The sequence below is a fragment of the Euprymna scolopes genome, chromosome 8 (genome assembly GCF_053919585.1).
Source record: "Euprymna scolopes isolate OS-2025 chromosome 8, ASM5391958v1, whole genome shotgun sequence".
Classification (NCBI taxonomy): Eukaryota; Metazoa; Mollusca; class Cephalopoda; order Sepiida; family Sepiolidae; genus Euprymna; species Euprymna scolopes.
In genome coordinates, this window is record NC_136489.1 from 24487409 (window position 1) to 24513187 (window position 25779).

At 34.9% G+C, this 25779-nt stretch overlaps 1 protein-coding gene across 1 annotated transcript in view; it reads right to left on the reverse strand.

Moving 5' to 3' along the window:
• Positions 1–3046: 3046 nt before the first annotated feature.
• LOC145283513 (uncharacterized) overlaps positions 3047–25779 on the reverse strand; it is a 37077-nt gene continuing 14344 nt past the window's right edge. The window contains exons 2-3 of the mRNA XM_080132350.1: positions 14569–17496; positions 3047–3517 (exon numbers count right to left, since the gene is read on the reverse strand). Of these exons, the coding sequence (XP_079988476.1) occupies positions 3134–3517; positions 14569–15918 (1734 nt within the window). The 5' untranslated portion in view covers positions 15919–17496 and the 3' untranslated portion in view covers positions 3047–3133. The remainder of the gene's footprint in view (positions 3518–14568; positions 17497–25779) is intronic.

The window sequence follows — 25779 nt, forward strand, 5'->3', positions numbered from 1 at the left end:
GATAAAAAATCTGTTTTAAAATCATCTTGGTTAACCTTTGACCCTTAAAAATTTAACTTAAATTTTTCCATTCAAACACGGCCCTTCTTATGGTTGCGAGTCAAAGGTTCAATCCTCAGTTAAGTCACACTAAAAACTCAAAAAACAGTGCTTTTAATCTCCTTGCAAAATGGCAGCATTATAAGCTGAGGATCATTGATAAATCGAGTAATCCTGAGAAAAGAATGGTGCCCTCCCATACACCTTGATGTAGTTGCTAATGATAAAAAAAACTTCAGGTCGACTTTGACGATGATCAACCACTTTAATTTTTTTTTTTTTTTTTTTTAAATAATCTGTAAGTAATAGATAAAATATTAAAATATTTCATGTCAATATTGAGCCAAAATAATTTCCTCAGCAATGAAATATTGGTTTCATGAAGTTGAGAAAATTTTGCAGTTGCAATATCCAGAACAGATAAAAAAAAATGGTATGGGTAGCGATGAATAAGATGAAGAAAGGTATGGTTTGATCCTCAGGCAGTGTTTCAGCTGATGAAACAGGAATTGAGATGATCATAGACTTTACAAATCAGATCATAACAGAAGAGACCATCCCAAAAGACTCAGAATTTTGTACAATTGTGAACTGTTACAAAGATTAAATGGAAGCTCGAGATAGAGGAAAATCTAAAAGCTTAACGTTGACAAACCCAGTTCTGAAAGTGATTGAGAAAATAATTAAGCAGCAAATAAGTGAGATTAGTATAGAGGGAATGCTGTAACATTGATGCTAGATTTAGCCTGAAGCACATGTAAAAGAAGAAGAACCTCTGTTGTTTTTTGTGGATCTGAAAAAAGCTGTTGACAGAGTGCCAAGAGATGCTCTTTATGTGCAAACAAGTGCCAAGAGATGTTGTCTAGGCACAAACGATCAATCAAAGTTGTTCAAGCAATGTGGAAAAATGCTCAAAATCATGTTAGAATAAACAACACGTTTAGTGATAAGTTTGTTTACAAGATAGGAGTATATCATGGCTGTAGAAGCCATTTAGTTGTTTGTGTTAGAATTTATTCAAGAAGTTTTTGTTGAGATTTATTTAAAATGAATTTAATGAGTGTAGCTTCTTGAAAGTTAAAATGATGGCATTCGCACTAAATTGGTCGAGTTGATTTTTTCCAATGAGTCTGGAACAAAGATTGACAGAAGTGTGGCACAACATTGAAATGAGTGACAGCCAGTGTTGATTTCAATATGCAGGCTGGAGGACCAGTAATCAGTTCTGCACCCTTTCACCATTCTGAGTAACATTTGGAATTCGGGTCATCACACTGCTTCTTCAAGCGCTAAAGTGAAATCAGATTGATAGCTTTTCTGATTAATTCCCCTCATTGATCTCAAAAAGAATGATCAAGACAGCGAAGATGCCTTGTGAGTAAACTTTTCTCTCTTTTTTATGAAATCCCTCAAGACAAGGCATGAAGTCACTTGATGTATGGAGCTAACAAAAACAAAAGATGATTACTGCAAAGATAGATGCATATTGGAAAAACCAAATCTATATATAGGAGGAAAACAGTCAGCAGGAAGAGAGTTTTACAAGGCTTCAGTTTTTGGATAGAAACCTGCTGAAACAATGATTAATAGGCTTTACAAAGAAAAAAAAAAAATGAAAATATGAAAAAATAGTTTATAGTTTCTGGCAAATACCCTTGACTAACCTGACTAGCCACAAAATTCCACCTCTTCACCATAGAAGTCCTTAGAAGCCAGAATATTTTCTGCTCTCATTACTTCTTTCCTCAGATCACTTGTCTTTTTAATTCTGTCTCTGCTCCTTGCTTTCCTGCTTATACCAATATGCAAAAATTTAAATGTAATGTTAACAAATATCTTTCTGCCCAATTCCCCACCTATAAATATGGCTCCTATCACAAAAGCCTTTTACACTTCAGTGACCGTGTACCTTGTTTGGAGTGAAAAAACTAAAAGAAATATTAATAAAAAAGGATTTGTTGGCATTGGATTTGAAGATGAACACAAGATAGTCTGCAAGGAAAGCAGTCTTATGAGGAGAGTTGTGGTTGGAAATTGCACAACTCTTGCTTCACAATTATGTGCAGTTATCCTTACAGGGAATATCCATTGTCTCTCAAGACTGAATAACCATGTTACCAGTAGCAAGACACTATTTCAGTGTCACAAATTCTGCACCCAGTTTTCAATAAAGATCAAAAGTAACAAAGAGTTTCTTTCCATAAACTTCCACAATTCTGTAACAAGTTCCAGAGTTCGATAAGATATACCTTAAGAAGGTCGGAGGTTACATCAGCTGAAACATTGTGAAAATAACACTCAAGATGAGAACAGTAGTCCAAATAATCCAAATTACAATGTATAGGTAGAAACGATGATAATGATGATGATTATCAAATGGTTTTGATATTTAGAGTGCTCCAAATGCCCCAACACTTCCAACCTGCTTCTTATTGTAGAAATAGTAATAGAATGTTTAAGTGTAACCATGATTGACCACCATGTTTCTGAATTTTTGAGATGAGGATTGAGTATTCATATTATTTAGATTCTTCGGACTACTGTTCTCATCTTGAGTGTTATTTTCACATTATTTAGTACTTCATCATGGCTGTTGGAACGAAAGAATGTTACATTTGTGGATTAAATGTAAAGTTTTGTTCAAAATTCCACACAGATTACCATGTTTGATGAGATATACCTTAAGAAGGTTGTAGGTTACATCGGCTGAAACTGCGAATAACGCTCAAGATTAGAACAGAAATTCAAATAATCCAGATTACAATGTTTAGGTGGAACCATGATAATAATGATCATCAAATGGTTTTAATATTTAAGGTGCTGCGAGTGTCCCAACACTTCCAACCAGCTCTCCAATCTAAAGAAATAACATGAAAATCATGCAATTACATTACTTCTTATACACTTAAACCAGATCTTCCTTGGTCTATGAGACTCCATAGTGCCTCCAGGCATATCAAACATGTAGCAACCATTTGTTAATTTAGAAAATAACAAAAAAACAATGTTATCAAAAATACACATTTTTTTAATGCAGCAATGATTTTGATATGATATAATACAAAATGTATGAACAAAATAAATATGGGTTGACTCAATACGAAATACCAACACTATCTTCATCTAGTACCTCTGACAGATCAAAAGTATCGGCTGCCATTTTCAGCATTTCGGAGGGAAGAATTTGATTACTTGGAACTGACTTTATTGGCGGGATCACAGCTGACTGTGATTTATCATCATCATCATACTCATCTGTGGATGCATCTGCAGCTGTGCATATGTTGAGCGGAGAGAGAGTTCTTTTGCTTTCAGAAGGTCTGGCTGATGAAACTGCTGCTGTTATTATGTCTGCGATATCTTCCTTGCTCATCTTCATTCTCTGCCTGTCTAATTCCAGTCTTTGTCGCTCAATTGCAAGCCTCTCTTCCTCTATGGCTAACCGTCTCTCCTCAATTTTTAAACGTTTTTTCTCGACCTGTAGAAAAGAAGAAAAACATCCAATAAAGTCTGTTAATGATTTTAAAAATTAAATATGTACAACTCGATATTTCTTTCTTTAGAAAAGAGACTTATGAGGTGCCGGTGTCAGCCGGCGTAAAACAATTAAAAAAAAAAGAGTTCCAGGCATTTTTATCTTTAACTTTTCATAAATGTAGTGTTTTCTTTTAGAGGCAACAAACTTTAAATTAAAAACTATTTTCTTTAATTGCAGATTTCGCAACTATTGAGCATTTTGAGATCAGTTTGGTTTGGCAATTCATTATAAAGAGATTGACACCTCAGCAGCATTTGCAAATTGTAAATGATACAACGAACCTAATGAAAGAAACATTTGATGAGAAAATAATTTCACGAAATGGACCTGTCATTTGTGAAATTTAACCCTATTAGATTATTTTCTTTGCGGATATGCAATGTCCCATGCCTATGCTGCTGATAAACTAGATAGAATAGACCACTTGAAAGACAACATTCAATGTATTATTGTTGAAATAAAGCCTAATTTAATGCATAGAGTTTGTGAAAATTGGAATTCTACGTTACATTATATATGTGCGAGCTACGAGGGCAATTCTCCGAAATTGTATTTCAATTATAAAAATTATAAAAAATGTTAAAAATTAATCTTTGGAATAAACCACATATTTGTATAGTAAAAATATTTTTGGGGGGTTTAATTTTAATATAAAGTTTGCCACCTCTAACAAAAGCACCCTTTATATATATATATGTTTTTTTTTAATATGCCCGTTGTCGTATACATGTCAAAAAATTTATTTATATTTATAATGTGTAAATATATATTTTGTTTGGTTGTTTTATGAGAGGAGTATAGGACAGAGGGAGATAGAAAAGGTTAAAGAGAGAAAAAAAAAGAGGAAAGTTTTAAAAGAGAGATGTTACATGGACTTTTAAACTTTTCATGACAATATTGTCATCCATAATCCCAGGCAACAAGGGGTAACCACAATAAACCTTTCTCTTTCGGAAAGGAAGTGGTCATGCCTGGTCGTATGGTCTTCTGTTACCTTTGATAATATGATTAATTCTAAATAACACAAAAGGTCAGTGTTTCTTTATATCCTAACACTAACCTTAAGTTTGGGTGGCAACATCAAAACAATAAAAAAAGGAAGAGAAATATAGAAACAGGATGCACTTTTAAACTCTCCTATTTTGTTGTCCATGGCATTAGGCAACACTGGATAACCATGCTAGTATTTGATATAAATGAAAAAATAATGTGACCTGCATTAACCCTATCTTCAGAGGACCAGCAACAAACCTATCTTCTTCTAGAAGTAAGTAGTAATGCCTGGTCGTATGGCCTTCTGTTATCTTTGCAGTCGTGATGCAACAAAAAGGGAAAAGGGAATAGATTTCATTAAACAGAGAATGTAAAAAGCTTATTTTAATTGATCCATTAAATTTTTAATAGGGTCCAGTCACTAATGTAATTATCTTTAATATACATACATTTTCCCCACTCTTTATCTGTGCCTTAATAAAAACGTAAATTCCATGAACAAAGCTTCTTTCTTAGAAGTGCACGCCTGTGAACTCTCTTCCATCTGCCTGTTTCCCACCTGACTACAACCTGGATGTCTTCAAGTCCAACATAAACAAATTCCTGATAAACAGCCCCCTTAAGTAAGAAACTTTATCAAATCTCCACTACTAACGATTGCCGCGATATCGTCCCATTGATTACTGCACACGCAATAACCCTTATCCTCGAGTGGCTTCCGGGCCTTGATTAGTGGTGACTACCATGTAAAAAAATAGTCCCATTAACACTTTGTCCTGAATGGCAACACCTCAAACAACTAGCAATAAGCCTATCCCCCCCCCCCCACCCTGACAGGAGTTTGTAATGCCAGGGCTGATGGCCTTCTGTTATCTATGTTAAATTCTAAATAATATAAAAGCATTGTGTTTCTTCATTCCTAATTCTAAATTGTGTGAAAAAGAAAAAAAGAAAAAGAGGTGAAAACTGTGCATGCAACAGCCATACCGGAAATGTTAAAAGTCAATTTATAGTCTAAAGGCTGTTACACTGTTATAAGGCAATTTATAATCTATAGAACGGTCAAAAGTTGATTTATACTATATAGGACTGATAAAAGTTAATATCGTCCAAATATGTGTGATTTGATTTTTTAGGCACTGCTATCATGAGTTGTGTAAAACATATGGCAAACTCATCTTTTTCTGAAAGGAGAAGATAATGCTTCTGTTACTTTTAGAGAAGTGATTAATTCTAAATGACACAAAAGTTCTGTTACTTTTAGAGAAGTGATTAATTTGATTTAGACAAGCCCGTTCCACAGCAGACATCCTCACCGTGATCTCTGAACGTATATACCAATCACTGGACAAAGCGGGGGAAGGCAGAGCGGTAGCTCTAGATATATCTAAGGCTTTTGACAGGGTATGGCATGAGGGTCTCCTCAGGAAGATTAGATCTTACGGTATCACTGGTAGAATACTTAACATAATTAAATCCTTCTTAGATAAGAGAAAAATCCAGGTAGTCCTCGACGGTCGCACATCTAAACAAAATGATATAAATGCGGGAGTGCCCCAGGGTTCTATCCTTGGACCTCTATTGTTCCTGATATTCATAAATGACCTCCCCGACAACATTGCCTCTGAGATGGGTATATATGCTGATGGCACTACACTCTATGGCAGACACGACAGGAAGACGAATGAACACATTTCTAAAGAAATGGCAGAAACACTAGAGGAAGACCTCCAATCTGTAGTGGAATGGGGACAAAAGTGGTTGGTCGCGTTCAATGCTGCCAAGACTAAACTAGTTTCATTCAATAATTACAAGAAACCCTCTCTACCACCAATAGCAATGGCCAACGACCCTTTATCTGAGAGTACATCTTTCAAACTCCTTGGCCTAACGTTCACAGGAAACATGAGTTGGAACAATTACATTGAAGGCATTGCCAGGGCCGCTGCAAGAAAGGTAGGCTCTCTCTACCGTGCTAGAAAACTACTAACACCCGAAAGTATCCTGTACCTCTATAAGGCCACCATTCGCCCATGTATGGAGTATTGCTGCCACATCTGGGCTGGTGCATCTGCTACTAGTCTCTCGCTCCTTGACAAGGTTCAAAAGAGAGTCGCAAATCTGATAGGCCCTGAACTGGCATCTAAGCTTCAGCCTCTGTCCCATCGACGAAATGTTGCATCCCTCTGCCTGTTCTACAAGTATTTTAGTGGTGAATGCTCTGATGAACTGCAATCACTTGTGCCCCCACGACGCGAGCACCCTCGACAAACCCGACAGGCTACTAGATCCCACCCCCACACTGTAGAGGTCCCTAGATGTAAAAGATCTTTTTACTCCAATAGTTTCTTCCCCAGAACCGCAAGACTCTGGAATTCCATTCCAGGTCCCTGCTTCCCCAACAGTACTGACGTGCAGAAGTTCAAGTGTAACGTGAACCGACACCTTGCTGCCCAAATCCCTACATAGTACCCCAGTAGTTGTTGCCCCTGATAGTAGCCCCCTACACCAAAGTGGCAATTTGCCTTGTTTGGGGTGAAAATGTAATAAAAAAAAAAAAAAAAAAAAATTCTAAATGACACAAAAGTTCTGTTACTTTTAGAGAAGTGATTAATTCTAAATGACACAAAGTTCTGTCTTTCTTTATACTCTAACACTAACCTTATGTTTGGGTGGCAACACAAAAACAAAAAAACGCAAGAGAAATATGGGAACAGTGTACACAAGCAAAATCATTAAAAGCCAACGTATAGTTGAATATACTGTTAAAAAGTTAATTTAGCCCAAATGTTGCCTGTTCTGTCCCATCAGCATTTTCAATAAAAAGCTGCAATATTTATTGTCACCATGGCAACCAGAATCCGAACTTCAAATTCAAGGAGCTAATGCAGCAAAAAAGTTAAAAGGTAATAAAAGATTATTTTGTGAACTGCTTGCCTTTGAAATTCCCTCCCTATTCCCTGTTTTCTTGGCTATACCAACATGCAGAAATTTAAATATAATGTGAACAAACATATTGTTGCACAACTTCCCCACTTAGGATGTATTGGTGCGTGTGCATTTATAAGCGGATATCTAAAGAAACATATTTTAAGTAAAAACACTACTTACGTGTTATGTTGCAATTATTAAAAATAACAAAAAATTGATCGTGTAGAAAAAAGATTACAAAAAAAAGTTTATCTAACAATGCAGTTTTAACAGCTTAGTCTCACACTGCCTATTCCGTATGATAAACTGACTTATCTCCCTTTTTTTCACTTCATTTTTCTCTCTTTCAAATTAGAAAATGGTGTGTCAATAATAACTGTTTTTCGCAAAAAATACTTCTACCAGATCTTCTATTCAATCACAGACTCAGAAATGGCTGGACAGATTTTTATGAAATTTCACACAAATGTACTTTATGTATTTGGCAGTGTTCTTAGATAAGTTTTGTATCAGAATGTCTTTAATCGAAAAAATTTGATGAAAGCCAGAACAGGCGATTTTGGCCAAAGTTAACACCTTATACAGCTTAACATCACAAATACATTCAAGAAGTTTTATGACTGCAAAAGCAGAAAGACCCTGCATATAAAACCAACAGTAGATTCTTTTATATGACACAGGTGTGTTCAAAATGAATGTTTCTCTTTTGAAGCATAGCTTAACCATGATACTTGACCTTTTTATTTTAAACTTAAATTCAAGCCATTATCACTGCACAAATAGTAAGGCCAGACATATAAAATTAACAGTAGGTTCTTTGATATGACAGAGGCATGTACGAAATTAATGTTTTGTTCAGAGCACAATTGAACCATAAGGCTTGATGTTTGCATTTTAAACTTAAATTCAAGCCCTTATATATAAAAATAATTTTATAAAATCAACAGTAGGTTCTCTACAGTGCAATGTAGACAACAATGTATTGTGGACTAAGCCAATGCGAGGAGGCATGTGAAACTTCCTCCCAGTGCACAGCAACGGTTACCCAACTAGAGCAGGCAATCAATTGATTTGATTGAAAAATGGTCGATTTCACCAATTTTGATGATAATAAAAATATGGGAGTGTGAAACATTCGTTGATCATTATTTAATCCCAGGTAACATTGGGTTCACCTGCTAGTTTTATTATAATTTTTTTTGGAAATTTTACTAACTTAAGTATGTACTATTTTTTTTTACTTAAAATGCATTATTTTTAAGTTTTAATATCGACTAATACTGCACAAACACCCATTAATCTGGCCCTAATTTATAGTAACCCTTTATATTCCAGTGGTGATGTTTGAGATGAATATCCATTAAAAAAAGATATTTTAAAATAGATTGTAAATTGGATGATGAAAAATACTATGAGAGGATTGGAATGGATGGGTGAAAAGGTCAGGATTAGATTAGTAAATAGGTTTGTCATTGGACTTGAAGACTATGTTGTTTTAAAAAATGTACAAATCCTGTTTCTGAAAGGACTTGTGGTGTAATAAATAAAATTCAGTTCTAAATGACACTCTTCTGGAGGTTGAAGTTTCAGTCCTTGATGTGATACTGAGGATGACTGACGGAACAAGAGCATGCTATTTCCGTGAATTAAATAAAGAGTTTTGTTGTCCGAGATTCTGTGCAGATTCCAAAGTTTCACAGAAAGATTCTAAAATTTGAAACGATACACCTGATCAATGTCAGCGGTTACATAAGTCAAAATGTTAACCAATCAAAACAGTACATTTTTCATTAACTATTAAAAGTGTTAAAAATCTCCACTCCCAGAGGAGTGTCACTTAGAACTGAATTTTACTTAGCACTTTATTCATCACGCCAAACTCCTTGAAGGCAAAATTTTTGTACTTCCCTCAAGCTCCTGCTTCCCTGACTGTACTGACATGCAGAAGTTCAAATGTAATGTGAATAGACATTTTGCTGCCCAACTCCCTACATAGTATCCCTGCAAATCTGGTCTCAAATAGCAGCCCCTTACAACATAGTGGCACGGTGTCTTGTTTGAGGTGAAATAACAAAAAAAAAACACATATCTACAAATGGTGTCATGCAGTAAGACTTAACAATACTGTTCAACCTTATTTATCTAGAAGGTTCAACTTGCTGACTATTCAGTGCATAACCTCCCCTCCCCACAAACACCCTTCCTTATAGTTTGTTTGCTGCCTGCCATAGTGGGTAAAACTTATTAAGTACCAACAAGGGTAGTGTGGAATCACTATTACTCCCAGGTCCAAATTAAACCAGACAATACTGCTACCCTCTTTGTACCTCCAACTACTTGAGATCACATTAATAAGCCACTGTAAGTGGCAGGGAAATGAAAGGCAAGCCTGGCATGACTAATCTGTAAAAATGCCACTTAAAAGTTTACTCCCCCCCTTCTGCCATCCTCTCAGAGTGGGAGTAGGGAGACAACAGGGGCCTCTTGCTTCTGTGGAAAGTCAATCAGGTATCTCTTTCCAGGCCCCTCCTCCTATTCCCAAAGGAAATCATTTTCCTTTTAACATTGATACTGGTGTTTGAAGGCTGGGATGTAACAGAGAATTATATACATATGTAAAGATAGAGAGTTAAAAAGAAGGGAGAGAACAAATAAAAGAATAGGGAAAAACTCAGAAATGAGAAACTGGTGAGGAGAATCAAACATGAATTTAAACTTTAATAATAATTTGTACGTGTAAACACACACACACACACATACATACACATATAGTAAGTTAGAAAAATATATGTGGCAATTAAGCTACATATAAGCCTGATGAATCCTAGTGTTGATGAAACACAGAATATTCTGTGTAGCTTAATTGCCACATATTTTTCTAACTTATGTGGCAATTAAGCTACACAGAATATTCCACGTTTCATCCACACTAGGATTCTCAGGCATTGCCACATATATTTTTCTAACTTACTACTTAGCTATACCTATGTATTGAGCACTGTTGAAGTAAATACTTAGTTTATGCATAAATTTATACTTTCATATATTAATTTGTGATTAAATGAAGTAGTTATATATTTTCAAGTGAACTCCAGATAGTGCTAAAATCTGACTGTAGTATCTGTTCTGGCGCTACACTTAAATTAATTTGTCCTTAATCAATGTAGGAGAAACTTGTCTATACTAAAGCAATTTTTATTTTTGCCTACTTCCAGAGTGCCCTTTTTGTGGAGCTAGTTTTCTCCCACATTAAAAACGATCTTGTGTCATATTTTTGCTTCTGTGGGGAAGCAAATAAATACCAATTTAATGGTGAAAATTGGTAAGGCCCATGGTAATGAAAGCCGGCTTATCATAATTTTTTATGAGTTTCTGATTACTTTTTGATTGTGTTTTAATGATTGAAGCCTATAGTTCATTTATAAAATAGAAAAAACGTTTTTACACGTAAAAAAAATGTTATAATAAAAATGTTTCCAAAGCAGCTCCAAAAATTTGAAAATTCAGTTAAATTTGAAAGTTAAACAATTAATTGTAAAAATTCCTTGAAAGATAGAAATTAGTTTTCTGGAACTATTTCAAAGAAAGCACTTTATTTTTACTAAAAACATAATTTAATTATCACAAAAAAGTTTGAGTTTAGTAACATAAACTGGTCATCATGCAATTAAAAATAAACAAGATGATTTGCAGAATTTCTAAGGAAGAACAAAATGTCAAAATTCAATTTCATTTTTTAAATTTATAGAGAAATTTAAACATTAAACCTTAATTTCTGTATTTTTGAAGATTATAAAAAAACTGATTAATTTCAGAAATTTAATTAAAATTTTTTAAAGCTTTTAGTCTAATCTTGTCTTGATAGTATGTTTTTATGATGGAAATTGCCCCAGATGAGGCATGAAGCCATTTGTTGCAAGGAGCTAAAATTTTTTTAAAAAAATACTACATTAAGGTAAAAAAAACAGTCAGTGTGAAACTGATAGATTCCAACCAAGAAAACAGCAATTCTCCCCCCTTTGCCAGAAACATCGCTCATTGCATGTGAGAACTAAAGGACACCCTACGGGAAATAAGAGAGTTACAAGGCTGCTGAAAGTAAACCTAACATCCACTTTCTACTTCTCTTTAGTATGAGTAAGGAATTTGTTTTATTTTTTACCATAACTCATATTGCAATTTTCATTTGCATGTTTTAACTCTCTTCCGTTTGCCTGTTTCCCACTTGACTACAACCTGGATGTCTTCAAGTCCAACATAAACAAATTTCTGATGAACCACCACCTTAAGTAAGTCACTTTATCAAATCTCCAATACTAATGATTACTACAATACTATCCCATTGATAACTGTACACGCAATAACTCTTTTCCCTGAGTGGCTTCAGGGCCTTGATAAGTGGTGACTACCTTGTAAAAAAATAAACAAAAAAACCCTACTATTTATAATTCAGAGATTTTTTTAACTTGACTTGAGGTGACATTCATCCAGGATTGGTTCAGCAGGCTTCTCCCGTAGAGCACATAGCATCCCTGATGAACGCAGGGACGAAGTCAATGATGAGCAGCCAGTCTTGGGATCAGTGATAAACACCATAAACCTGTTGACAGAAACTAGGTTCAATGTCAGCTTTGATGATATATTAAAGAATCTTTAGCTGATCTCCCGGCCATTTTCACCAATCTCGGAGTGATTTGGGAGCTATTCTTTGAGAATGAACTCTCCTGGGTTGCTTTTAATTTTAAAGAGGAGGATTCGTACTTCAGAACTCTTAGTAGCTAATGGCAAAAACAAGCTGAAATTAAAATGAATTTTTCAACCTGGGGTCTACGGCCTCTGTGCTTGTGTGTTGAAAAAGGGTAGCAGAAGAAACAACTTTTTCTGAAACAACTTCAATTTCAAAATTAAGAAGTTCACTGTGGATAGAGGAAGAGTCACAAAGTTATTATTTGGTGAAATTAAAGTTATGTAACTCCTCTACCCTCTCCATGAATTGCTTAAAGCAAAATTAACAATTTCAGTTTTAAGTGAGAACTCCTATAAGAGGGAAAATCATTGTTTTCTTATTTAAAAAGAAAATGTGGATTTCAAAAAAGATGAAAACTGACATGTATGAGAAGGTCTAACAATTTAGAAGAGATAGTTAAAAAAGATCCTGCTGATACATCACAGGGGATACCTCGATATTGCTGAAAAGTATTTGAATTTCTTGTTTGTCTTGAGATTGCTACTCAGTTTTTCAAGAAACTTCCTATGCATCTAATGCAATACAACAGAGAAACCTTGATTTAGCTGCCTCTTACAGAATTATGGACACAATGTTACAAAGTTTAAGAGAATTAAGAAATGATGAAAAGTTTCAGGGGATTTTTACAAAGGTTAAAGAGAGAGCTGAATCACTAGCCATTGACCTTTTCCTCTGTGATTTTTTAACAAAGCAGAAGAAAAATGCCTGTAAGATACACGTATAGTGCTACATCTGCTATGGAGGACTATGTGAAAGTATTTCATGTATTTTTAGATACAATATCACAGGAGCTACACGGAAGATTTAAAAGGTGGGCACAACATGGGGTATGCTAAATGCCTTCCATTCCATGACAGTCCAAAATAATTGGAAAGAACCTGAGAATGAAGAAGCATTTATGTCATTGCAGAAGTTATGCCAGTTTTATGAGCTAGAAGAATTAGATAAGCTACAGGTGGAATTGAAGATATTCTATTCCTCATTTCCATGCCTGCCACTGAAAATTGCAACTCTACACTGCGGGAAACTTGACGAAGGAAAACAATCTCCAGGCGATATTTCCCCTTATGCTAGGATGCTACAATACTCATTACAATTGCAACAATGAAAAGGACTTTCTCTAAATTCAAGCTGGTGAAGACAAAGCTGAGCAACCTGTCGAGTGAGGAGAGATTATTTGATATCTTGTTGCTAACAATTGAAATGGATATCAAAATCAGTGAAGTTATGAGCATATTCAAAGAAATGCCACACAGAAGGATTCTCTTATAAATATAAAATAAGATCTGATAATCAGTAAAATAGACTTAATGTCCATTACTATATTTTTGCTGTGTTTTTCACTTGAGCAACTGCTCTGAAAAAGATCTCTGCACGTCACTGCATCTTAAAACTATTGGTTGATCAGTGTAGTACCTCTTCCTATATTTTGTCAAGTTTTTTTCTAGTATCTAAAAAATTGGGAGAAAATGGTGGCTACAAACCAGTTATTGCATTTAAGCGAAAAATATACATTCACAACAAATTGTTTTTTAAACCAAAAACAATAATCATAAAGTTCATTCTTTGCTTTAGGCATAAAGCATGATTCGTAATTTTTTTCTTGTTATTTTTAAGGGGAGAATAGGGTCGATGGTCAATTTAGTTTTCTCAAAAACTGTTGGGTTAAGTTAACTCTCACCAAAATCCCGCATTCACTCTATGACTTGGTTTTACATAGATGATCTCCACTTTGGTTTAAAAGGATTTTATTTAACAAAAAAATTCATCGTGGGGAGTGAAACAACATTTTCAGGTATTAAAGAAAAAAAAAATGTAGGTTAGTAGAGCCCTCCCTTCCCGACCCTCTATTAAGTGTTAGGCTGTCCATCGTTTTCCCAATGCTACAAAAACAAACAGATCTGTTTGCAGATGGGAGTGGAGACTAAGTAGAGTGTCAACAATAAAACAGATTACAATGGAATATGGGAAGGAATGCTTTTTAAAATTATGATTAATCAAAGTGCAATATCTGTTCCTATATTTTGTCAAGTCTCTTCTGGCATCTTAAAAATTTGAGGAGAGTAGGAGACACAAACCACACTTATAAAATACAGATTTGGATCAATAAAAGAAATAAGCAAAAACAAGCAGGTCGATCTTTAGATAGGAGTGGAGGTTAAGTGGAGTGTCAAAAATAAAATAGATTGGATGGTGTCCTCCAAGATATATTAAAACAGTTTCAACAAAATAAATGGAGGATTTCTAATATCAAAAAACAAAACAAGGTCAGTTACGAAATAGGTATTTGGTCAATAAAAAAAGACAAAAATATTTTTACCCAATAAAGCTTTTCTGTGTAATCTTCATCAGACTTGTGAAACTTCCTTCTTTGTGGCCGCACTTCTTCTTCGATGTCTGAGTCACCCCCAGATATGGTCACATGGTAAGGCTGATGGTCAGGGGTTGCCTTTCTATCTTGCTCACTTCCGGAACTGTTAATATATGTAGAGTTTGCAAACGAAGAACCGACATTCCAATCAATTTGTTCCATAGAAGTGTTCGCTTCCATTCCTGCAGCTGTTTCGTCATCTCCCATGTTGCCGTCAGCATCATCAGAAAGTAATTGTTCTGTTCCAGGCTGATCATTAGTTCCCACTGACTGACTGTGCCTCCTTTTGCGTAGGGATCTTGCAGGGGGGTTCTGCAGGTTTATGTTAGAAACCTCGGCCTCGTTTAAATAAACTGCACTGTCAGCATAAGCATTGGTATTAATGTTTGGAGTGATATGGACAATGTCAAGGTCAGAGTTCATGTTGGGTAAATGCTGCAAAGTATCTCTGTTATTTATATTTGAGATCGGATAAATCGAAGTCGGGGTCACATCGGAACCGACCCTGTTATTGCCACACCCATCGGAGCTACTTCGGATGTTTGCTGTTTGCCGACTTAAAGATTTAATGTTTGCAATAATATTAGAAGTTTTGTTGCTCATAGTTGGGGAGTTAATGTTTCCTATAGGGGAGTCATTTAATTGAACTTCGACCCCATCAATGTGCTCATTTTGAGAGTAGACAGAAGCCACCTGTAAGAAGTTAGCACAATCATCACCATTATTATCATTGTTCGTGTTATTGCTGTTATTGTTTCCCAGACTGTGCCCAATAAGATTCAGTTCGGAGACAAAAGCTCCGCCTGTATTTGACGAGGACATGGATAAGTCATTAGCATCTTCAACGTCAAGCCGAGTCGAAGGACGGCCTACTGAAGACATGCCTTCTCTCCCTCCGTTTTCAATACTCTTGCAGATATTCAAGATATTTTCTGCAAGAAAAGGGGTATACTCACCGGACCCTCCAAGACCTATTGTAGAAGAGGCAGCAGATGATGACGAAGATAAGGAACCCGCTAATGCCATTCGACGTCGGCGCTGTATTTCAGCCTTTTTCGTTTCACTGAGCAAACAAACCCACTTCCGTCGAACATCGTTGACTGTTCGGTGCTCGCTACCGATTGTCTCTACAGAGTTCACTTTTCGCGCGATGCAATCCCATGCATGCTGTTTGGCTTGATTGGACACGGGTGTATTGCGTTTTGTGAAAAGAATGTCTTTACGAGCTTGGACATTGGCGATGAGCACCTCCAGCTCCTGCTTCGTAAAATTGGCTTTTCTTTTTCGACACTGCATCATATATTTGATATTGTAGCACAATATATTCAAGTATATCTCTTGCTTTCTTGTGTATTAGTTTTTGAAATAAATAAAGATAAAAATAAATTGATCACAGTAAATTGCAACTCACTCCGACTGGTATTTTTTTTTGTGGACAACTGAAATCACAAATGCTTTTTTTTTTGGTGGCTGATATATTTCGGACAATTTTTGTTCTTTGGTCATCAACAAAATGTAAATATTGGTTGAAACTTGACTGTTTAAAGCACTCACATAGAAGAAGAAGACTTGCATCGTACATCAACCATTTTTTTTTGGCATTGTGTTGTCTATGTTTATCTATACAAATTTTTAAATACATTATTCAGTGTTGTTTTCCAAATAACATTATGTTTAAGAGATACATATTGTTTTACACATATTGTTTTATACATATTGTTTTATACATATTGTTTTATATGGCATAATCAAATTGACACATCGGTTCTTGCCAGATCACTGAACTTAAGCAACAATGAGCCTGGTCAGCACCACATGGGTGACCATTTGGGAAGGCTAGGAACTTATGTATCGTGTCAGCATGTAGAAATTTCTAGGCTGGTATCTGGAAGTGTGTTTAATTCACTTGGAGAGATGCACCCTTAGGCTTCATTAAGACGTGCATCTAGGAAAAGAAAAAACCTGATGTAAAACTTGAGGTCTACTGTCTGCTCTGTCATGTGGCAGCCATGACACCAAATGAGATTAGCAGCAGTACCAAAAAATGTTGTTGGTTCTGCACACAGCCTTCACCACTATAAACAAATCATCTGTGTGGATTTCCGAGAAACTTAGTTGTTGTGATGGACCTCATATGTCAAAATCAACGGGGCTTTAATCGTTGCTTTTGGGTAGAAATAAAAATACAAATAAATCACAGACAAATGCAACTCACCACTTTTCTTATTTTAAAATGCATTCAGTATTTTGGGACAATTAGAAGCACAAATAAATGTTTTTTGTGAGTGATCTATTTTGTACAATCTTTGGCACTTTGCAGTCACTAACCAGTACGTATCTATTATTGGAAACATATGTGGAAAACAACACTAAACCACTTTAAGGATACTTAAGGATGGACACTGTCTGGGAAATATAAACTAGGAGACAGTCAACTAGCATTTATGCAATGTTCACAACTTCCGTAGTTTGAATACTCTGGATTGTCTAATGTCTGCGCTTGAATTGAGTGTTTATTAGTTAATTCCCTTCATTCTCATGGTGATCGTTTTGTGGCTGGGTTCGAATTTCCCGACCATGCAGGAATTGTCATTTTACACTGATGATTGCATAAGCATGAAACATGAGTCTGTATGCGAAAATGAATAATTATTATTTGTTAAAATTTTTATTTACATGTAGAAAATTTATTTTCGATGGAAGAATCAGAAGAAAATCTGTTCTTAGAATCATTGATAGCGATGAAGATGTCTTGAAATAATGATGAACTATCGCGAATGTAAATGGCTTTTTTTAAAAAATGGATATTCCGGGATTTGATAAGAATAGTGATGGGATCCTTCATATTTATTAATGCTGGCTTGGACAGTTTATCATCTGAAAAAATAAAAAATAAAATGAATAAGTAAAAATTAATTAGTGTATAATATTTTAGTCTTAAAAAGATGACTTTGATCATTCATTTTTTTATATGTACAAGGTGGAACTGTAAATTTATTGTCTTAAAGAAAACAACACTACAGCTTTATTTTAAAACTGAAAAAGTCAATTCAGATAACTTGATTATATAGTAGAGCTGACATCTATTCAATGTAGCCGCCTTCAGCCTCAATCACCGCCTTGATACGGGTCTGGAACTGAGAGCATGCCTTTTCCAAAAGCGCTGGTGGGAGCTCAGTAAATACTTGACGGAAGGCGGCGATCAAGCTGACTTTGGTGTTGTGGGAGGTCAGGTTGGTGATATTTTCGATGTATGACCAAACAAAGTAGTCCAGCGGGGTCAGGTCATGGGAGGAGGGGTGCCAGTGAAAGAAAGAGACAAAGTCATAGCACTCCTTCTGAAGCCAAGCCTGGGTCTCTTTGGACTTGTGGGTTGGCGCCGAGTCCTGCTAGCAAACCCAAGGTCTGCCAGTGGCCACTGATTGCACCCGAGTATCACCACACTCTTCAGTACATTTTTTTCTAAAGGTAATTATACCATTTAATCAGATTGCCTACAATTATTGCCTATGCTCTTATCGACGTGTGCAACAAAGACACATCCACAGATCGATAGACAACAAGGCAAAGAGGCAAAACCAGTGACAAGAAGAGACAGGAGATAGACACGGCAGGAAACAGAACGAACGATTCTTTTACATCAAAGAGATAATAATATAAACAACTTAGACTCTCTTTTAGGAAGTCAAAATGTTTTGATGCAATTCATGTATTTCACGAAAAAAATTGATTCAATCGAATAGGAATTATTATAAATCAATATATGATGAGAATTATGAAAAAAATTGATTCAATCGAATAGGAATTATTATAAATCAATATATGATGAGAATTATGAACAAAATATTCTCTCATCTATGATAACATTTTTTTTTTCTTCACGTCACAAACGCACCAAAAGTTTTTAAATATTGTACTTGTACAGGGTGGAACGATAAAATTGTTGCTCTAAAGAAAACAACACTACAGATTTATTTTTAAACTTTTCTTGAAAAAAACAAATTCAGGTAACTTGATTATGTAGTAGAGCTGACATCTATTAAATGTAGCCGCCTTCAGCTTCAATCACCGCTTCGATACGGGTTCAGAACTGGGAGCATGCTTTTTCCACAAGCGCTGGTGGGAGCTCAGTGAATACTCAGCAGATGGCGGCGACCAGGCTAGCTTTGGTGTTGGGGGAGATCATGTTGGTGAGCTTCTCAATATATGACCAAAGTAGTCCAATGGATCTAGGTCGGAGAAGGAGGGGGCTAGTGAGAGAAGGGTACAAAGTCGTAGCACTCCTTCTGAAGCCAAAACTTTTTGGTCTTGTGGGCCGGCATAGAGTTCTGCTGTCACATCCAGGGTCTGCCAACAGCTACTTGTTTGCACCAGGGAATCACCACACTCTTCTGCACATCCATGTACACTTTGGTGTTGACTTTAAAGCTCATTTACAAGATGTTAGGTAGCATAATATGGCCCTCACTTGAAACCACACCAAGATCATAACCATAGCCGGAAACTTCACTGAGTTGTGTATTCAAGCATTGAACTGTCTGGATTTGCATTTTGAGGGTGCTTGCAATGGCCCTGTTTTCATAACTTGGATCAATAGAGAACATGAGTTGTATAGTGGCGCATCTCCAATCTCGCTCTTTGAACATTGTGTCACTTTCAGACATGATAGAAGGATCCTTACGCTCATGAGATTTGTAGATAACTAGACAACGAGTAGATGATCTGCAATGAAAGAAGAAAACCTGTTTTCATCAAACTTTTCTTGGGGCAACAATTTTATTGTTCCACCCTGTACTAATAAGTACCCCAGTTATCAAGGCCAAAAGTCTCTGAAGAATAACGAATTGACAGTTTGATGATGAGCAATATTAAGAGAGGATTGAAAACGATGAGTGGAATGTGATTGATTACTTAAGACGGCTTAAACAAGTGTATGTTGAGATTAAACTTCAACATAACCATCAAGCAGTAAAGCAGCCCTGTGGTATTGTGTGTCACAAATAGAAAGTTCTTAGAAAGAAACTTAGTTCATGAAAGTTACATTTGATTTTAGGTACACAGATAAAGAAAATATTCTTTGCAACAGAGGTAGTGGAGTTCTTGCTGTCAATGTTTTATGGGCGTTCAGTCAATCATCTCTAATGAGAATAAAGATAAAGTAGTGAAAGACTAGCAATGTCTCTTCTGTACAAAAGGGTTTGTAGAGAAGAGAAAAAATTGTCCAATCCCACTAGATTGTGAAGTCAATTTTGTACTCTGTCAAAACAAGAAAAAGTGAATGGTACATCCCCAAATATGTCAGCAGTTCTCCATCTTAGAGTGTATTTGACTGTTGGACATTTATGATTAAGACTTGGTGGACAAGTCAGACATGGACTGAATTTTTTTGTACCAAATATGTTTGGATTGTAGAAAGGATTATGGATTTTAATAATGGTTCCATGCGCAGTATGAGGGGGGGGTTTAGTCAATGAAACTGCAAGCTCAAATTGAGTAGGATTTCTTCTACATAAACAAAAAACTTATTTGAATTATTCAGACTATTGTTCTTATCTTGAGTGTAATTTTCACAATATTTCGGCTGATGAAACCTCTGACCTTCTTCAGGTGTATCTTGTTAAACACATGAATCTTCTTGTTGAGCTCAGAAATTTGCATGGAATTTCATTGGATACAGCAAGTCACAAGAAACTTCTTCAGGCGATATTACTTATACAAAAGTTTAGTCTGTAATGAAAATTTTACAGGAGTTTAAAAAGTGTATATCTTGCCTTATTGAGCACTCTTGTATTAACCTCATTAAAACTCCATTGTTTGCTTTACCTTTGAAAAATATTAACCTGGAGATATATTAGGTTGGTGGAAAAACAATGCTTTTTATCAGATATATATACGTCAAAAAACAAAAATATTCATAGTCATCCACATACAGTACTGTTTCGCTGTTTCACAGCTCATCAGTGCGGCTAGACAGGCAACTACCTCAAACCAGGATTGAAACCCGACCGTCTATACAACAGTCAAGGCTCCTAACCATTATGCTATCGGCGGCTGCTGAGTGAGTTGTGAGTTTAACGATGTTTTGACCTTGTCCGAAATACCTAAGCTCGATTTGTTTACACAAAGAGCATCACTTATACGCTAATGGTAATTTGTGTGTCCCTTCTCAATATGCTCAACTCAAGATGAGGAGCATTATAGTCATCCACACACACACACACATATATATATATATATATATATATATATATATATATATATACTAGCAAAAGTACACGTCGTTGTCTGGGTTCAAAAACAGCCTACAGAAAATGGATTCTGATTTATGAAAGTATGATAGATTATGAAAAGGAAGGGTTGTAAAGAGATAGCTTCGAATTTGGGGGTATCAAAACCAAAGCAAAATATGATGAAAGTAAAAATAAAATAGATAAACCCCATAATTTATTATACGATACGTGTTCACACTGAAACACTTATCAGAATATTCTGTGGAACTATATTAAAAAACCTTGTTAAACTTTGTGACATATTTCCATTCTATGGAGGTCAGGCACGAACGAACACCCCATAATTTTATTATACCATATTTCTATGTTTCAGAAACATCACTCATGTGAGGACAAATGGAAATAATAAGGAAAGGTTGCAAAAAGTAAAAGGTCCACTTTCTACTTTCTTAGTTGCCAGAGAAAGAGAGAGCTTTTACAACAGTGTTACATCCACTTTTTTAAACTGTTCTATTTTATTATTTAGGTTCTCGAGGATACCAACACTAGTTTACACATATACATATCATGACCAAGTTTCATTTTGCAGGTCAGCTTTCCAAAATTGCTGCAGCAGAACTCTTGCATTAGGTGTTGCTAGGCTGTTGGGGTTTTTCTCCGTGCCATGAAAGACATGCTGAACAAGAAGCACAATAGACACCGCCAGATGATCATGCATCTGACACAAGCATGTTCACACACTGGTTCTCATCAGATTACTTAAGTTAAGCAACACTGAGTTTGACCAGTACCAAGTGGGTGATGATTTGGGACAACTAAAGTGCTGTATATAAGTGAAAGGTCAGGTCAGTTCTGCTTTCTAATGCGTATAGTGATGGCGTGCGCACACATGAACAGCCATATGAAAAGATTATGGAGTTTACCGAACTTCATCATCTCAACTACAGTCGCAAAATGGTTTTTTTTAATGTTAATTAAAATGATGTTAATTCCACAATTATAATAATTTTAATAATATTTTTTTAATAATATTTTCTTTTAATAATATTTTTTTTAACAATATTTTCTTTTTAATAATATTTTTAATAATATTTTCTTTTTAATAATATTTTCTTTTTTAATATTTTTTTAACAATATTTTCTTTTTTAATAATATTTTCTTTTTTAATAATATTTTCTTTTTTAATAATATTTTCTTTTTTAATAATATTTTCTTTTTTAATAATATTTTCTTTTTTAACAATATTTTCTTTTTTAATAATATTTTTTAACAATATTTTCTTTTTTAATAATATTTTCTTTTTTAATAATATTTTCTTTTTTAATAATATTTTTTAACAATATTTTCTTTTTAATAATATTTTCTTTTTTAATATTTTTTTAACAATATTTTCTTTTTTAATAATATTTTCTTTTTTAATAATATTTTCTTTTTTAATAATATTTTCTTTTTTAATAATATTTTTTAACAATATTTTCTTTTTAATAATATTTTCTTTTTTAATATTTTTTTAACAATATTTTCTTTTTTAATAATATTTTCTTTTTTAATAATATTTTTTAACAATATTTTCATTTTAGTTTGTATTTAGATTAATTGAACAATTGTTCTCATATTGAGTGTTATCTGCATAACGTTTTGGTTGATGTAATCTTCGACTTTCTTTAGGTGTAAAAGTTGCCATTTTTTTTTCGCAGGAGAAAAACACAAAAACATGGCAACTTTTACACTTAAAAACGTTGCAGGTTATATTGAACAAAGCATTGTGCAGGTAACATTCAAGATTAGAAAAATTGTCCAATTAATCCAAATCATACAAACATTCATACCTCATCTCAAAAATTCAGAATTGTACTTTTCTGTGTTATTTTGTTGCGTTTTTGCAGAATCCATGATAACTTTTCTTTGAATTAAGGCAGAAAAAAAAATAAAATTGCATTTTTATGAGTTCAAAAGTAGAACTTCACAAAAGATGTGTTTCAAAATTAGAATGCAATTTTGACGCTTTTAAATTATCAACGAGAAAATAATTTGCTTTAGATGAAAGTTTAAATGGCAAAAGTCAGTACTTGTGCAGTTTATGGACCGGATTGAAATAATAGCATTATTTAGAAAGCCATTCTTAACATGGGGAGGAGGGAGCGGTAGTCTTTTGAACTATTCTGTACTTTCACCTAACAATTTATAAATAAAAGATGTCATAATCGAATTTAACTTGAAAATCTTATTTAAAATATAGCATGGGCCGAAAGTCAATCATTATGATCATTTTGTGTTCCTAAAACTAAAGGGAAATATAGTTTTTGTATGTATCTCTTTTTTATCAAAGAATAATTGGTACCTATTTGGTTTTGGTACTTGCTTAGAGTAACACACATAGCAGATTGGCAAAACAAACAATAAAACTACAAAAGCATATGTCTAATACACATAAGCCTACAAAGTCTACTCATTGTTACTCTTTCACTGTGTACTCTCTGTTACTCCTCCTCCACCTATTCTCTATTACTCTTTCTTCGTCAACTCTGCCACTCCTCCTCCATGTACTCTTGGGTACTCCTCCTCCGTCTACTCGGTTACTCTCTGCAAAAATTTTGTTACTTCTCCTCTGCCTACTCTTTGTTATTCCACTTCTGCATGTCCTCCGGTATTCCTTCACTTACTCTCTGTTACTCTTCGTCTGCCAACTCTGTTACTCCTCCTCCACCTACTCTCTGTTACTTTCCCTCTGCCAACTCTTTGTTACTCTTCCTTCACCTACTACCTGTTACTCTCTCTCTCCTCTTACTTACTGGTTCTATGTAGCAGCTCTTCCGCATAATCTTTGTGATTCTTCCTTCTACACTCATTTTTCATTACTCTTCCGCCTTGTAAGGTTGAAAATTGATGAGGACACAGCTTTCACCCTGATTTCAACAGGACCACAAAAGAGACTCAGAAAAAAGAAAAACCACCTAAAACTTTAAAAAAATTATCTTTTTAACTTGTCAGAGTATTGTGAGCCTAAGTCTTGACTTATAGAAAAGTACCCCTCTTAACTGGCAGTAGGTACAAATAGTAGAAACAACGTTTTACCCAGACCCCCCCCTACACACACTCACACCATAAAAGCACTCTGAGCATTTAAAAGATAGCTCTGATCACACCTATCTGGTGACTAAGATTATGCCAATAACTTCTTTCAATAAAAAAGGTATTGCCTGCAAAGATGCCCTCCTGGGATCGAACTGAACCATAATTCACTTGGCTATTAGCCCAATGACTCTTGTAAGGTCACAGGCATTTTTTTTTAAAAACTATTTTAGTTTTGTAACAGAGTGCATATGAGCGCATGGGAAAATATCAGCAAGAGCTGTAAGATAGCTTGTGATTATATTAGCAGCAGTAGCCGAAAAAAAGCACATATGCAAATTAGCAAGTGTGCGAGCTTGTGCGATAAGACAAAGAAAAAAAAGGACACCACATGGTCGGAAGAAGCAAAATGCGCATTGAAGAAAATGGACCTGTAAAGTTGAAAACGAGAAATGGTTGGCTACGGCTGGAATGTGGTAGGGCAGAAAGAAAAAGAGCATGTCAGGTGAGATGTACAAGTGGCCCCACAGTGGCAGGAAGAGACTTTTAAGCTAGTGTCAAGGGTTTTGTTAATTTTATTGCAGACGAAATGGCCAGTTAGAAAAAACAAGAAGCAGACATTGTTTGGTAAGTAACGGTAATAAATGCCTTTTACTAAAACAGAAAGAAACAAGCCCAGTCGGATTTATTTTAGTTTGTTCTTTATCGATAACCGAACGGCATGCCAGTATGAGAGGCTTGAACTGTAGCAAACACGGTTCGCGCATAACGGCCACATTACAATTCACTCAAAAAAAAAAAAAAAAAAAAAATGAAATTCGACTTTTTTATGCTATTATATATAAACACTCTGAAAAACTTGACTGTAAAAATTAAAAAAGAACTATCAGACTTTAAAGTGAGGGATCAGTTTCACATATAAATTTAACATAAAAATAATTGTGGATTTCAAGGTCATTTGGCTAATTTCCAAGAAATGTGCATAGGCGATTTGTAAGAAATGGCAGATTGAACAGTTGATTATGGTGTTTATATAAAAAAATGAATTATTGTATATCTTAATACTATCACTAACCTAATGTATCAGGGGTAAAAAATGATGACTAAACTTAACCCACCAATAGACAAAAACAAAAAAAAACTTCCCCCTCATAATACAGACACACCCATTCACCCACAATTGATTTCCAAGAAATTGAGACAATTGTTAAGGTTTAACTAAAAGCAAAAATTGGTTAAATGCCTTTAAAATTTTACTTGGTCAGAAAGTGGGTGATAATTTTAAATTAAAGTTATATGCTAAACTGATCCTCCACTCTAAAGTCTAATGCATATTAATCATCATTAATTTGTAGCAACCGCTACATATGGCTGGAACAAATCTTCGACAGAGACATTTTTATAGCAATCAGTTTCAACAACCACGGATATCAGAAAGCACACGATTACAACATTGTAATTTGCCCAGCCGCACACATGCGATAAAGGAACTATGTTGCGTTCCATGCACAATGATACAACAAAAAGACTGGAATGTTCCAGAACACCCATATATAAGGTTTCACCCACAAAAATCAAATCAGTTCAGTTTAGTTTTATTCCAGTTTCTTCTCTTGTTTCCTCCGAGACTGGAGCTAAAGTAACTCTGCCTTGGAAGGCAATAAAATTCCCATCTTGAATTTCCACGCTAAGCAAATGAACCTTAATTCTCATTATGGAAAATTACCACAGTGAATGAGAATTATTTCTTCTTTTCAACAATGCTATTTCAAACCACTGTTTTCTTATGTAACGAACACACACACACACACACATGACACTTACATGGTTTAATGACTTTCTTTTTCTCTCCAAAAA